Source organism: Seriola aureovittata, chromosome 8 (assembly GCF_021018895.1).
Source record: "Seriola aureovittata isolate HTS-2021-v1 ecotype China chromosome 8, ASM2101889v1, whole genome shotgun sequence".
In the NCBI taxonomy this organism is placed as follows: Eukaryota; Metazoa; Chordata; class Actinopteri; order Carangiformes; family Carangidae; genus Seriola; species Seriola aureovittata.
In genome coordinates, this window is record NC_079371.1 from 10,060,565 (window position 1) to 10,077,444 (window position 16,880).

At 40.2% G+C, this 16,880-nt stretch overlaps 1 protein-coding gene across 5 annotated transcripts in view; it reads left to right on the top strand.

Annotated features, from left to right (window-relative positions):
• The window catches only part of si:dkey-237h12.3 (teneurin-3), a 179,167-nt gene that overhangs the window by 94,107 nt on the left and 68,180 nt on the right, over positions 1-16,880 (top strand). For all 5 annotated transcript variants that reach the window (XM_056382542.1, XM_056382545.1, XM_056382544.1 and 2 more), the window contains one exon: positions 8,911-9,136. In XM_056382542.1, coding sequence (XP_056238517.1) covers positions 8,911-9,136 — 226 coding nt within the window. The remainder of the gene's footprint in view (positions 1-8,910; positions 9,137-16,880) is intronic.

Below are 16,880 nucleotides of genomic sequence, written 5' to 3' on the forward strand. Positions count from 1 at the left end.
TTCATTGCCTTGTGGTAAGATAAAGAAATTATATCATAGAAGCATTATCATTATAGACGTTCTGCTGGTAGACTGCTGAGTGTCGGTGAGTTTTTACCAACCAGTTAAGCAAATTTTTTTTTTATTCCAAACCAACAGATTCACTTGAATGTTTTGTTTCACTGCAGCATCTTTTTAAATTTCATTGGATTTTGTGTAATATTTAAGGCAGTGCTGCATTGGAGTTTTAATCTTAATGGGAGCATGTGGGTGTATATGATGGTTAAATAATAGAGCTCAGCTAAAACTTTATTTTACTTGTGCACTAGCAGAATATAAAAACATCAACCTCTGTGGAATATTATATAGGTTTCATGGTGCCATTTCAATGTGGTGTGAAAGATACACTGTATAAATCTCCGTCTCCTCAAATTCTCTTACAATAGAGACGAAAATTAGTCATCTGTGCAAGTGGAGTGCATCCAGTTGAGAACAATATGCCAACAATTAATCAGGAAAAGATAGGCTTTCCCTTTCTTAGATGGATTCTGCTTCCTTTGTCTGGTTTCCCCCCACAAACTGAGTGACTTGCGCAGGAAATGCAATTATAGCAGCCATTGGAAAAGACTGTGCCACTACAACCATGAGTGGTTTGTTTTTTTCCTGCAACCATTTTCTCAAGTGATTGGGGAAGCGAGCTGTAAATGAATGGGGAGGCACATGAATAGCTCTCCCGAGTACACATGTCACATTTCTGTGACCCCTAAGATGATGTAGGCAACATTTTTTTTTTGTGCAATTACTAATTCAAATCTATATTGCTTCAGACAGAGAAATGACTCGCACTTCAGTGGGACTGTTTTGTTGTTATTCCTGACACTCAGAGGTTTGGTTGCAGTTGGAAATAAATTGCTAAAAATCCGTCAGGAAAGCTTTTGAATGTTAAAAAACTTCAACCCACCCTATCTCTCTCCTGAGGTGGCCAGGACCACCCTCACCACAGTTTCATATTGGCTCCATCAGCCAGACGCCATCACAACTACCGGCTGTTACTGAAGGCACAAGCCATTCAAGCCACCACAGCAATTGAGGGAGAGAGCGAATGACTGCTCTTAAGACTAGTTCAGTTCAAACGCACACAGGAGAAGGATTGAAACTGGTGACTCGCTTTTCAAAAGAATGCCAAAAAGGAAAAAAAAACAAAAACAACCATTCAAAACAGACAACACAACAAAGTGCTGAGTGGAGACGCGTTTGGATGAGAGCAGGTCTCTCCAGTTCCTCCTTTTCCCCCACTTTCTTGTTGGTGATTTGTTTATATTATACAGCTCGCGGCATTGTAGCTTACTGTGTTGTTCCACCATCAAAAAAGGATGATGCAGTGACAGAAAGAGGCAGGTTGCTGCTGTTATTGCGATTTATAACGGCATATCAAGGACACAAACTGTGAGGCCAAGAATTTGTAGCCAACATGACGGCTGCAATGAGAACTCCAGGGCGGGATTGCGTATTTATGCCATTGACTGGAAACTGGGGAGGTTCATTATTTTTTCAATACACTGAAAAATGTAACTGGTTGACATGAGCCATACTAATGTAGTATATTTTTAAAGGCGCTCTGATCAGTATTTTTTTTTTTTTTTTTTTTAAATCAACAATGGGGCAGATAACTGTGAAATACGAGAAGGCTTGCTTGTAATAATGAACCAACAGAGAATTATCAATGAATGTGGCAAGTTATTGTAAAGCACTTTGAGTGGTCAATAAGTCTAGAAAAGTGCTATTTAAGTGCAGTCCTTTTATTTACCATATATATTTATTTCTTAGTGCACAGAAATACCACTATAAATGAACGTTTATGCTGCTTCAGATGTTACAATAGGTAAGTGTTTCCTAACATGATTGCCACAACAACTTCACAAAGTAATATTGTGACAGCGGAGCGTTTATAGGTTGTAGATCTGCCTCGAAGTGTTAGAGAAAAAAAGAAAAAAATCAAGCAATGCAGGTTTATAGTTTCCTCTACCAGCTTCAGATGTTAAATCTTCAAAATGGTCCTCTGCAGCATGCTAAAAATAGTTTTGTGCCATTGTTTATATTTATTTATAACCGGCCTTTTGGATGATTTCCATCATCTTGGTTGATAACTCACAGATTCAATCAGTTACAGGAAATGGTGCTTGACGCTTTAATCTTTGTTATGATGTAACGTGGCCTCGAAGATATGTATCTAGTGGAAATATTGATACACGCAGCTTTAAATATTGCAGCATTCTTTGGGTTTTGATGATGGTTAAAATCAATCTTTCTTGACAATGACAATCCATACACTCTTTACATGTTAAATATCAATTGCTTGCTGAGCTGTGTTGAAAATGAACTTCTGGGGACTGGTTGGTGAAGTTAATGGCTGTGTGAACGCAAATCAAATAGAAATGTGTTTCAGAAAAGTGAGAACTGGCACACTTCCCTGTGGACTGAACCAGGTTTTTTAGCTCTGCAGGTTGAAGAAAATACAGTGATACATGTATTGTTAGTGCTGTACTGTGGAAACCGCGCTGTCTGCACCGAAGTTACAAAGTGTAGCGTTTTACCAAGGTGTGAACACAATCTCTCTGCACAAACAAGGAAGCCAAAGCTGTCCACACATGAATAAATACAACTAAGTGTTTTGTCAGCAGGCTAATTGTCAAAGCAGCTTTTGAGACGGAGTGTAACTGCTATGTAATCGGAGAGCTGCTAAGCAGTCATCATCTGTATGATGATCTGCCATCTGTAGCAATGTCTGAGCGAGAGTGGTGAGAGAGAGAGAGAGAGGGAGAGATGGACAAACAGCGATGTGAAGCTGCTTATAGTCACAGTCCATCTTCAGCAGGTTCAACTTTCTAAGTGTATTTAAAAATCATACATTTTTAAATGAATGGCAGTCTAGGATTTGCATCAAATGCGAGCTGATGAATGCCCGCCATATGACTGTGTAGGAGCGCATTATGTGCGTTTAAATGGAATGATGCCTTTCTATAATGCAATGATTATGTAATCCATGAAATATTGGTTACATCCTGGTTACCCTGCAGAGAAATGGCTTAAAAGAAATTTCTGTCTTTGATCAGATAAAAAGTCAGGAGAAGAGTGGGGCAAGGCTGTGAGAGCAGTGAAGGTACTCTGGCAGGAAATATGATGGAATTCACACAGCTTCTTCTTTTTTTTTCTTTTTTTTTCTTAAAAGCCCAAGCCCCTGAAAATTGCCAACTCCCTTTGCAGAGTAAATCCCCAAAACTCACCTAGGGCAAGGTTGTTCTAATGGTCCCGAATTCCAGCGGGTACAGCCCACCCCTCCACCCCCCCTTAAACACCGCCACCCCCCACCCCACCTTCAGGTCTTCCCAGTGAGAAGCTGCTGTCTCTTTTTCTACTGAAGAATACTGCCACTGCCTTCGACCAGGCGCCAGAGCTGTGCTGAGATGAATAGAAAACAAGGCACTGATGAGAATGACTTTATTGATTTGACATATATAAACATCCTACCTGGTCCAAATGGCATGTTTTATCATGGTGTTCATCCATTATTCATTTCATATAAAATCAAATGGGGATTTTGTTAGAGGTCTGTCTTTTTATTTTAATATGTTTTCTGAAATTTGAACTTTGCAGAGCGCAGATGCTGCGTTTTTTTTAATTCTATATATTCTTCTGTAAAGAGAAGAGAGAAAACGTTAGGAGCTGTAATAGAAAAACAGTAGTCTCTATATAGGTTCTGTGATCTATTTTGATGTAATTCTTGTGATGCACACATACTGCAATTTTCCTATTGATGAAGGGCAAGCCAGTCAAAGCAAGTGCCCTTTCAATTCCATTAGCAGTTGCATCACTCTCTTAATGGAGAGTAAAATGGCACAAGACCTTTTGCAGTAGTACTTACACAATGAATATGAAAAGGCTTTCATCGAGCTTGCCAAGCTTAGTGAGTGCAAAACGGCTTTTAATTGTGTCCCGACTCAGTGTGGAACATTATGTGAAGTATTCAAGGCCTATCAGTGCTTTAATCAAAAAAAGATATTTTCAAAGGAGCACACACTATAGGAACCTGATAGACCTAAACATCCAAGTATCAAGAAGAGGCATCAAAGGTTCAAGAGAAATGTGGTGAAATTTGAATTCGCAACCATAACCTCTGACACACTTATTATAAAATGGAATAAAGTGTAATACAAACCCAAACCATTTCAGATATCGTTTGCTATATCAAAAACACATATTGTAGGTATTTTCCTGCCCATGAATCATTTTGGTTCACTCATACAGTCCGACACACTTGTCTCTTGTAAAGAGAAAACCTCTTAAGTGTTAAGAGCAACTAAAACAAAGATGTACTCCATGAAGTGTTTGTGTTAAAATACAGAGGCTTTGACAGATTTGATAGATATTGCAAGCATCATTAAGAAGGGAATGAGTCTGTCATTTTTTTGTGCTTGCATGCAGTATTAATCACAAAGGTCCTTTTAAAGCATGTTGCTGATGGAGATGATGACAAGCTGACGTTGAGGAATTATGCAAAGGAGGCATCCGTCTTGATCTGATTTCAAAGCAAAGCCCCATAAACCACACAGCTGTTTCATCTGCCTTCCCAGTCACTGAGCCTGCACTTTAAAGGCCAGCTTAATTCCCTGTGTGTCTTGATGGAAGACAATGCCAGGCTTTCTTAAAGGCTCATTGTTTAGTGTGCTTATTAAAAAAGAAAAAAAAAGAAAAGAAGACACACACACACACACACACACACACACACACACACACACACACACACACACACAATCACACACAATCCAACATATGCGGTGCAGTGGATAATCTAATTCAAAGTGCTACTGTGCCAAATGTCCATATTTCAACTTGGTTTGCCCCAGTGGCTTTCAAACCTCAAGTACACAGAGAATGCACACTGCACTGCCAGTGCTACATTACACAGAATCACATTGAGGTTATCACTTATGGCTTTTCATCATTGAGAGACCCTGTCCTGAGTGTAAAACTGTTTGTCAGAAATTGGATTCAAACCCACGTTTCAAATTGGAGACCAGAACCCACTGCGCCTTACACGACTCAGACAAACTGACACCTACTGTGTGCAGTGAAATTGAGTGACTGGAAAAACAAATGGTGTCAGATATTTTTAGGGGTCCATACTTTTTTGAAAATGACCAACATACATCCCGGAATCATCCGAATTGAAACACTGCAATCCATTAGAATGTTGATTCTGATATTAAATTACATACGTGTTAACTTGGTTGCTTGTTGCACAGAAAAATTGTAAACAAGTCTCATTAAAAAAAAAAAAAAAAAAAAAAGGAAAAAAAAAATCAACCACTGCACCATTTGATCTTGAAGTCAAAAAGATAAAGATTAAGGGGATGAGGAAAAACCCTTTAACTTAGAAAAATGTTTGCATAATTAATCACTCAAAGTCCACACAGAGTCAGGTCTCAGATCTAAACGCTTAAAAGGGCATAACTCTGTGTATCTATCTGTATATCTCACAGGCTTAGGTGACTGGGGCAGTTAGTCCTCAGATTTTTTTATATATATATATATATATATATATATGTGTATATATATATATATATATATATATATATATATATATAATATATATATATATATATATATATATATATATATATATATATATATATATATATGTGTGTGTGTGTGTGTGTGTGTGTGCTGATATATTAGGAGGAGTGTGGGTATATTTGTGGAACTGAAAGGTGGATTAAGGTAAGGGAAAAGCCATTTTAGATTAGTTCTCACAGCTGTTGCTTCTTCCTCAGTATGATATGGTGAATTTAGTCCAATTGCTGAAGTTTGGTGTCATTGTATGGCAATTATATTAACAGTGACATAAGCGATAATTGATTTTTGTCATCTCATTCCAGCTGAAACCAGTTAATAGTCACATAGCGACCTTGCTGCAGTCGGGGAAGCACTGCACTGCAGTTTGGATTCATGTTTTGCCCACTTTTGTTCAGGAAAACATTTTTATCTCAGACTTAGTTTAGACTTGTTTTGCCTCTTTAACTTTTTCGAAAACAGAACTGATCCACCGTTTTCATCTCATCCCTTTGCAGCTAACTGAAACACAGCATTTCAAGTGCAAGGCCTTATTTATACCCGAAAGCTTTGTGCGCGTTTTTGCAAAGCATGCATACAGTAGGTTTAATTCAGTTCATGGGATTTTATGTTCCCTTAGTCCATTGTGGGATTATGCAGACAGATTTGCTGCATGTCAAATCCCACTCCTTTGAACGTTTTGGGATTTTGTGCTTTGAGAACCTTATGCTCAGCAACTGTTTTCACCTAAAAACACGGTTCATTTCATGTCACAGTTCAGTCATGCCTTCAACACGTTGATTCATCTGAAATTGATTCAGGATTGACCATAAAGTTGTGATGGTGAGGGAGTTCAGACTTGTGACTCATCTCTGTTGCTTGCTGTGCCCACACTATTCCCATCAACCATAATGCACCTGCACTGTTTTTATGGGTTGGAGTTTAGTCTATGCTGCATTTTCAAGCTCTTGAGTATGAGCAGCAGCAGCAGCAGCAGCAGCAGCGAGCCAAACAAGGGCAATCAAGATGTTGACTTGCACTTTATGCCAATAGATCAATATGCAGACATGAAGATAAATGGATACAAATTTCTGCAATATCTGTCATGTATCTTTATTTGTAATGCGTAATAGGAGGGCGGATTGTTTACAGGGATAGACTGTGACATATGTGGGCGTGATAATTAGGTGATGTTGGTACAGGAGAGCAAATACAACAGCTTTTATGTGTTTATACAAAAGGTGGGCGTTAATTGTGTTTTAAAGATGATGCTGCATTTATTTCACTTGAAATGGACATTTAGCTAATTTTTTTATCATTTCTTCATAAGTGATTTAAAAAAAAAATAAAATAAAAAAAACTCAAAACTTTGACCTCTGAAGATAATGTGTTGTAATCATTCCACTTCCCTCCATGTTAGATCATTTTCTGTTTTTCCGAACCCTTCCCTTCCGTCACTCATTGACATTGTGCTGTTACGCGAGTGTGTGCTGATTATATGAAAAATACTTCTGCGGGAAAGTGAAGTGGAGCTCGTGGCTGCTGCAGGCTCATACAGTGGAATAAAGCCCAGAGGTGATGTAAAACCAGCCAGTGTTGGTAGATAATCCACATTTCTATTAGCCTACTTAGCACTTTTCTAATAGGGCTCACAGTCTAGCCCAAGAGATGAGTGGGATGTCTTGTATTCATTATCACTAAGTCATGGCTGCCTTATATTTTTCAAATGCCAATACCACAGTTGATCTCGGGTAATTCATGTGTGAGGACTCCGAGTTGACTTCGCACGAGGTGGTTTGGGGTTATGAAGGGATCATATTTGATTGGGTTTGATCCAAGTCTAATCACAGTCCACAAAAAAAGGGAGGAAAAAACAACCTTCATCTGCTCCTGATGATTTTGCGTTTATTGTATTTATAGCCATGCTGTTGCTGTATAATTGCAGTCAGGAATCAATTAATCTTAGTCTGGTCTTCTGCACAAGTACTGAGCACCCTTGACTCTCTTGACCGTGCTCCACTATTCACCCTTATATGTCAACAGTATCAGTGTGTATTTGTCTAAAGTATTCTGTTATTGAAAAAAATACAAGTAATCAGTCACAAAAACAATTGGTACAACCAGCGGAGAGCAGTTTTAGTCTCACAGTATTTCTTACAATATATATTTCTGATATATTCCTAGTTTGAATATGAGAGAGGTGATCCACAGTTGTACCAATAGCCTGCATTTGCAGTAGCCTTAAGGTTTTTACCTCAAAGCGTTGGAAATGATGTCGTGGCTCTGAATGGCATAGATGTTTCCTCCTACCACTGTGGAGCCAGATTCAAGGCTCATTTGTCTACATCAAACAGCTTGCTTTATGCATTGAAGGGCACACTGAAAAGTAGAAGCACATAGTGAAGGACAGAAATTGCTTGGTCATTAAAGGCTCTTTTCCAAACAATGACTAACGTCCTTTCAATAAAGTTGCTCTGCCCAGCCAATAGCATAGAGCAGGTTTTGTTCCGTGGCGACAAGGTCTTTATGCATGGTTGGGAAAACAAAGGTTATATCATGCACCTGATCCAACCTTCAGCGTTCATATGCTCTAAATTTAACTCCTTTAGGCTTTATAAAAATTCATGCTGTCAATGCAAAAACAACAACAGCTCCTAAAAGACGCATCTCCCAGCTTTCTCAATCTTCTCTAAGCCTCTGTGAGGAAAGAAAGACGATACCCATTTGGGGCTCATTGGAGCAAATCAGAATTGTCAGCACTGTGGGTTTTTACCTTTTTAAAAGGGGAAGATGGATAGATAATCACCACATGCCATTCTGGGGGCCAATTACACAGCTTTGTGTGAAATTGGAAAACCTGTTCTCTCAGAGCTCTAATGGATGTTCTGGTCATTAGTTATTTGAGAGTCTTCTCCGGCTGTAATCAAACGTGAAACATTGCGTTAAGCGCCCATAAAGGAACAGCTGCCTCTCTAAGTGACCTTCTGTTTAAGAGAACCCAACTGTCAGGCGCGTGGCGTTTTGCGACAATTATTATGTGTGTCGCCATAAAAGCAGCTCTTATTTCCCTTCTTTTTGCAATGGTTGCATCTCATTTTAATGTCTTGCTCTTGGTTGTATTTACTTTTCTGGGTCTGTTAGGTGTCTGTATGCTGTCATATCTTGCATACAGGTGCATAATATTACCCATCTGCTGTCTTTTAGCAATCCAGTCTCTTATCTCTGGGTGTACTTTGAATCAGCAGAATAGATTACTGCATTTTGATTTTGCCACTATTAAGAATAACATTCTGATATTTCTTCCCCTCTGCCTCTCTTCAGGTGATCATCTGTCTAGTCAGCAAGGCCCACCACCTCTCCCGCCAGCCCCGCCCCCACACAAGCAGCATCCGTCCATCACGTCCCTGAGCCGCAGCTCACTGGCCAATCAGAGGAGCCCGAGCCCGCCGCCCACAGCCGGCCTGGCGGCCGACTTGCAGAGTACGGCAGAATGCGTCCAGCTGCAGGACAGCTGGGTCCTGGGCAGCAATGTTGCCCTGGAGAGCAGGTGAGTGACCCACAATGACCTACAACAGAACTGGGAAATTCAGGCGTTGTCATGACGCCATCTTCACTGACTCAGAAAGCAAAATGATGTGAAACAAATGAGCGGGGGCCTTTAAGAAATTTCAGTTAAGTTTAATGAAATAATGCAAATTTTGATTACTAGAATTTTGCATATGCCAAAATTTTATACAATGTAATACACTAAACTAAACTGAACACTAAATACTGTATTTTAATTTTTTTTTTGTTTTGTTTTTTTAACAATTTTCATTTTATAGCTCATTTGCCTTTTGTAATCTGATTAATCTACTACTATGATGTGGTTTGATGTGTTTTCAAGAACCTTATTCAGATCAGTCAGGGTTAGCAGCGACTCACTGAGTCATGACTGAACCAGCAGTTTGGGTTTTGTTTTGGTTTAGAAACATGAATTTGTAGCATTTATGCATTAAGCATCTGTGCTTTTGTGGCTCCACCACAAACTATGAGCTAAAGTGTCAGGGAAGTGCACAGTAAGTATCACCCATGTAGGCAGGTTTGAAGTTCAGTGGTAAAAGACAGTGCTGGGGGATTGGTAGTCTCCTGGTTGATGGTTGTCTCATGGAAGTCTCCACCTTCCCCAAGACAACAGTGGTGCTGCCAACAACTAGGGAGGCTGTGGAACATACTGGGAATTAAACTTATAATACTATTAATTCTTAAAACCTGATGAATTTGTTAATATGTGTAGCTGGTGGATAATAACAGTATTTAAGAGTGTCTCTTTATTAGGCCCATTTTAAGGACTACATCTCATCAGGTTCAACTATTATACCACAGTTTTTGCATGCAATAATATGGTTACCACTGAGTTTGATAAAAGCATTAGTTTCTCCTATTTTGAGAATAATTTGACTAAGTGCACTTCTTTTTTTTTTTTTTTCTTTTTTACCTTTTTTCCGCTTTTTGTATGCACCTACAATTAGGAGCTGATTACTAAATTAGACAGACCTACACTCAGAAGGAGAGTGCATGATTAGAGTGAACTATGTGAATATCAGAGAGCTCACCAGTTCAAATCAGAGAGGCTATAACTTCAGAAGAAACTTGGGAAGCAGAGTGTGTGTTATATCAAAATTTGCTGTGCAAGATACCACTTTGTCATAAGAGCCACTGCCAAGTTTCCCTCCTGAAACATCAGTTACATCTTTCTTAATCAGTGAGCTCAAAATATCCTGGCTAATGAAGTGTGGTACATTGCGCTCTGACTCAGAAATGGCCTCGAGTAAATGATTGCGTTCTCGCCTGATATTTCCCTGGCACGGCGTACCCTTCCTGAGCCCTAGATGAATGTAAACTTTGAATTTTGTCCGTGGCAGCATGAAGTAACAGCCTCTTATGATCTGACTGAATCAATTGGGATATGTGGTGACAGTTTCACTTTCTCTGGAAGATGCGGTGATTGAATACTAACCGCGTGATGACCTTGAGCTGTCTTAGCCGTATCGACAAAACAATATGGGCACACCTATCATCAAGTGAGGCATAAATCACTATCAGCACAGTGGACTCTAAATCAAGTGCTTGTCAGTGGGTGGGAACAGAGGGCTGCTGTGAACCAACGGGGCCAAAAGGGAAGACCCAGTTCACCACATAATTGCACATGTCAAGAAAACCACCAGGTTGGGAAATGTAAACAGAAGCTCCAGAAAGTATTTATTATGCTGCCTTCAGGGGGTTTTGGGCGAGCAAAGTCCTGGCACAGCACATATGCAAGAGGCCTCAGGTTCAGCAGGGGTGTGAATCTCTCTTGAATCCTCAACATCAACATGCACTTTATTCCTCATGCAGCACATCAGACGTGGTCACATGTGCAGACAGTAAATTATTCTGTACAAGGCAGTTGATTAAAAAAGTGTCAAATATAAATCACAATGTTATGATCTTGCTTAATATATTTCCTCTGACATGGCCTCCTTGAAAATAAAGCACTCATTTGACAGCATTAGCTACTTTTACAGCAATTAGCAGTAATGAATAATGTGTGTGTAACCTCCCATAAAAGTGTTGGTCTTCAAAGCGCGAGTGTGCTAATTTGACTTGGTACCAACTAGCTTTCACAGTGAATAGCTTTCAGTGTTCTTCTAAATGAGTGAAGTGCAGCACTCGGTTACTACTACTGTAACTACTGCAACACGGCAAGTGAGTAAAGTCACTGATCCCACTGTGATCGTGCTGTCAGAGCTGTGTTAAGACACCAAATTGGATTTCAGCTCATTTACTCCCGCAGTTTAAAAGCATCAAACATAAGCGTCAGATAAGTGAAGCCTCCTTCAACAGATCAGAGAAATGAGAGTGACATTAGGAAGTATTACAACTACACAAATACAGTGTAAAAAGTCATCCATATCTATTGGCGCCATTGACATTTATACTCGATCTCTAATTAACAGAAACACAAACTTCAGTGAGATGATGGCGGACAGGATCGGCGACCATCTGATCCCATGACATGACATGACTCTTCACTGGGAGTTGTCCACTGAACAGTCTATTTTCACGGTGCAGGTTTTCCATTGAAGATAAACCTATGAAATCAACCTCCTTCAGCTTTTGTTGTGCTTTATGCTTAAGATCACTCCATTTAAAGGGCTCAATTAGTTGGAAACAGAGCAGTGAGGCTGCCTGCTGTTCTTTGCTATTCAGAAGTGCAGGAGACATTTAGATCTTTTAAAGTGTGTGGAGTACTTTTAATAAATCCCTCAGGGTTCCCTCACTAACCACTTGGCTCCTCTCGAAGAGTATTTGGTGAAATTTTCAATTAAAAATATTCCATTCAATTTCATTATAAAATGAACCGCCATGTCCCTTAAGAGACCATTTGCACATATACGGTAATTATTCTCAAGCGGTACTTAATCCTTTGTTTAAGATAGACTACATCAGTATGTGTGAAATGTGTATTTTGCTATAAGCTCTATAAGTGCTCCACGGGATACGATACAGGTAGGTGTCTGGTCTTACATATGTATGTCCTTTGGCGCCCACTTCAGCACTTTTTTTTTTCACTCAGTGAGGTTCAGCTAGCACAGCCGTTATGACATTTGAGAATGAGTCTCTTGAAGGCCTGCCCAGCCACACGTTGCAGTTATAAATGTACTGTCAATCCTCATTGGATTCATGTGTCAAGGGAGTCCTTTGGTGAAATGAAATTATGTCTCAGCTCTAAAATCATCATGTGGTACAGTGTCCCACAGACAGTACATTTTCCTGATGGAAAATGTGTTAGAATTGTTCTCGGGGGCAAAAAAGAATAGCAGAGGTAATCCAAGTAGGATTTGGTGTGTGTGTGTGTGTGTGTGTGTGTGTGTGTGTGTGTGTGTGTGTGTGTGTGCGTGCGTGCGTGCGTGCGTGCGTGCGTGCGTGCGTGCGTGCGTTGTTTTTGCGTGCGTGCGTTGTTTGTGCGTGCGTGCGTTGTTTGTGCGTGCGTGTGTTGTTTGTGCGTGTGTGTGTGTGTAAATCATGAGTCAGACAGTCATGCTTCCCATCGGAGGAAAATTGAACTTTTTTTTTTTTTGTGCACCAGCCGCAGTTTCAGGATCGCACCAGGACTGATTAGTCATGTGTAAGACGCCAGCCAACTAGCCTTTTGGAAAAGAAAGGAGCTTCCAGTGATGGCTGGTTACCTGCCAAAGTGGATGGTGGTGTAGACAAAGTGGTAATCCTCAAGACGTGTTTTTTTTTCTCCTTCTCATGTGTTTTCCTTTTTGTTTATTTTGCCAACATCTTTCATGCCAGGCACACATTTCTGTGATGATTCCAGAGTCCTGTAATATTTTCCTCTTATTTTAGACTACTGTATAAACTGTTGCTGCTGCTGCTGATGCTGCTGCTGCTGGCAACATGAAGTGCATCTGTTCCAGATGATTTTTGCCAGCGAATGTAAACGCTTTTCATGAACAGAGTATAGATAGTGAAGAGTAATTCATATAAAAAATACATCACACATTTAACCTGCAGCAACTAACTAACTATTCAGCTTGTAGTGGAACATGTCCCTCGCCTGAACTGTCCCTCACGATTCCGCTCCTGTCTCAGGCCTGGAGTTAGACTCCATAGCCGCATCTTAAACGTGTGTACATAACGGCTGAGCTCTTCTTATGCCAAACCCCAATCAAATCCGTTAAATATAATCGGTTCCACGTGCAAACATTCAAAGCACTCGGAGGGAGTGACTCAAGATGGCACCATGCTGATCATTGGTGGGCAGGACGGCACGAATAAGAGCGTCGGTGCCGAAATACCATCACACAAGTACCGATCTAGCTGTACCAGAATAGCACCTGCTAACAGGCCCCCTGTAGTGAGGGCAGGTGGTGATCTGGGGGAGAGCGACGGCGACGGCAGCTAGTGTGAAAACCAGCCACTGTGATGCCACACAACATCTGTAGTCTTTTTTTTTCCCTTTCTTTTTTCAGACCGTGGATTAAAGCGCTCTGATTATTCCAGCTCTCACCTTGAAATGCTAATGCTAACACAGGACAGCAGCTAATAGGCAGATTACGTATTCTGAGGGCTGCGATTTGCATTGTTTCTAGTGTGCTCCCTCGCCCCTCCAGCTGGAGCTTAGCCGTAGACAAATCCACCCACTCACTGTTTAGTCTTTTGTCCTCTGTGAGGATGTTTTCAAATGTCATCCTGATGACAAGCAATGTTGTGAGAGCAGAGGAGACCGGGCTGGCTGCTGCTTTTGTGTTACGGGCTTCTCAATGGGACAGACAGGCGTGCACACAAACACACTGCGATCACACTGACACGTAGCCATTCATTTGCTCGCTTTCGTCTCACACTCTCTTGATTGTCTCTTCTCCCTCTCTCTCCCCCTCTCTCTCTCTCTCCCTCTCTCTCTCTCTCTCTCTCTCACAGCATACATTGCTATCACTAGGGCTGGCTGGATTAGCATAGTAATGTGCCTTGTTGCATCACACTGGCTGTAATCAATTACAGCCGGTCATCCAATGTGTATAGCCGCAGACACTTTACACTGGTCTGCTGTTTGTTAATCATGTCCAACAGCATTTCATCTTTAGACCCCTTCAGTCTGCTCTTTAGAGAAAAAAAAAAAAGGGTGGAGAGGAAGGGGCGACATGAAAAACATCAGCACCAGAATTACTCTAAAGCCGAGCAATAAATGTCCAGTGTAGGAATTTGTGTCTGACGCTGGTACACACAGGTTCTGACTTTTAGTTTCACTTGAGATTTGTACAAAGCAGACTGGATAGAAATAACTGGAATATAACTGACTATCTTGCTTTGAACCACCCATTGCATGCCATATGTTTCCAGTAATTATATGTGCATTCGGATTGTTTAATCAGCTACATGGTACCAAGAAACACTCTTCTATGATTTATTTATGTATGTAAATATTTATTGATATATTTTTTCCTTGATTTTTTTTTTTGCTTTTTCTTTTTTTTTTTTTTTTTTTTTTTTTTTTTATGTTGCTGTTTATGTTATTTTCAGCACTACTAAGTTTTCTGTTGCACTGCAGTTCTACACATTTTTGCCTTTTTGTGTTTTTAGTTCAGGCGTCTTTGCATAAATTAGAGTACAGGTATATTTGAGACATTTATTTACTGGCAAAACTGCCTCCAGATCATCTCCGCAACTCGCAATAGCTATTCACCTTCCTCAAATAGAGTGCAAACCCCTCCCGACGCACGCATACACAAACACACACGTCCTCGTCCCTTCCTGTCTGCCTCATCAGATTGCATCCACTTACACTTAACTCCCCAGATAGTAGTGTCTATTTGCCTGTGTGTCTGACTGCACGTCTGCCGCCTCCAACGTTGTGCACGTTTTGACCTCAATTCATACCCAACTGCATATTACAGAGTCTGCCGCAGCTACAGTACAGATTGTTCCAGATTGAGAAATCTGAACTTCTTCAGGTTGCAGACGCCCGGAACATTGTCATTCCAGCGGTGACACACCGTAACCTTTAAATGGAGTCCCTGTCTGTCCATGACAGAATGTGTCAATCGGGGCATCAAGGAGCCAGACGATCCAAATCTGACATTTGTTCTTTTAGTCAAGAATTGATCAGAGGGGGGTTTTAGCTCTAAGATATCCTCTCAGGAGATTGAAGGAGCTGAAATATCAGCGGCGGGACTGAAATCCGAGCAATGCATTATGGTGTAGGTTTATGATGTGTCCCCCCTTTGACATCTGTTGAAACTGTATTCAGCTAATATATGATTGCCTTCACTTACCAAAAATTTAATTTGAATGAAAGAATATCATAGGTTGGTGAAACTGTTTTTAGGTCCATTCACAGCTTTCCTTAAGCTTGTGACCCACCGCTCCGACCACATAACCAGGGAACTGCGTGGATTTTCAGTCCTTGACTGCTCAGCTTTAGATTATGTTCTTATTACACTAATTAGCCGTTCTCAGGCTCTTTTAGTAGAGATCCACAGTCGGGATTAAAAAAGCCTTTACAAAACTTACATGGAGACTTCACAGATGCCGTACAAATAATTGATGAGCTAACACTGCATTATCAGTTTATTGGTATATTTAAATTAGCAGTTACCATAGCAACCCACTCCTCCTGAGATCTACAGAACACATAAAACATAACTTGTTTAAAACGTTGTGTGAGAGTTGTTACAGAAACTGGGGGATGCCAGAGCAGGAGGGGAGGACTGTGCTTTCTCTGGTCCTTCCTCTCAAAAAAAAACGTTTTCATGATCTTGTGCACCTATCGTGACATTTAATTGTATTTCCAGTCTTATTCAAGTATTTGCTGCTTTGAGAGTCTGTTTTTTATTCCTGGATTACTTTGTAAATGTTTGTTTTATTGTTTTAGTGGTTGAACTCACCTCTTATACAGTTTATAAAGCATTTTTAACTTTTATTTTGTTAACAGCAGATCACTGGGGTGTAAACCTGGACTGGCAAGTGAATTTGTAGCACTTGACTGACTTTATTTACCCTCGATTGAAGTGCTCTTCAGCAAAACATTCAACCCTGAACTGCTCCAGTTATAAAGATATGACAGTGTCAGCACTGGGGAGATACTCTTGGGTATAATTTGTATGTGTAACAGTGAGTGTGAAGGAGAATGTTCATGCAGAGCAACCATGAGCTGAATAATACAGCTTCGGTTATACAATTAGTTTGCTCTATTCTTTTTTATTAGTGTTAATAATTAGCACACACCTTATTTTATGGCCAAAGCATTCCTGATTGAGAATTTAAGACGTTAATTTAGAGTTATCCATTATCTGAAAAAGAAAAAAAGTCAAATACACACACATACACACACACACACCCACACATACAAAAAGAGTACTTAACGGTAATCTACAATAAAGTTTTATTATTTATAATAATTTTATTTTTTATCAAAAATGTACAAAGTGTCAGCAATGACATTCTACAGTTCTAGAAAGAGCATTTGCAATGCATGGTCAGTCTGTCCAATTTCCTGGCCGTCCCCATAAGCCTGGAGGCATTTGGGTATTAATCTCTAAGTAGTGGCAAGAGTGGCAACAAGGCTTAATTCATTTACTTAAGAGCTTTTCACGTGGGGTTTAAAAGTTAATAGGACGATCACTCCGTAGTGCATTTGATTAAACCCTCTTAATTACCCCAGGTATAATGGGCTATTAGCAAAGGCCCAGTTGTAAAAGGGCAAGTGGGAGATGATTGTTTTTATGAGGTACTTTTTGTTAACCTTTTCCAATGTCAGGATT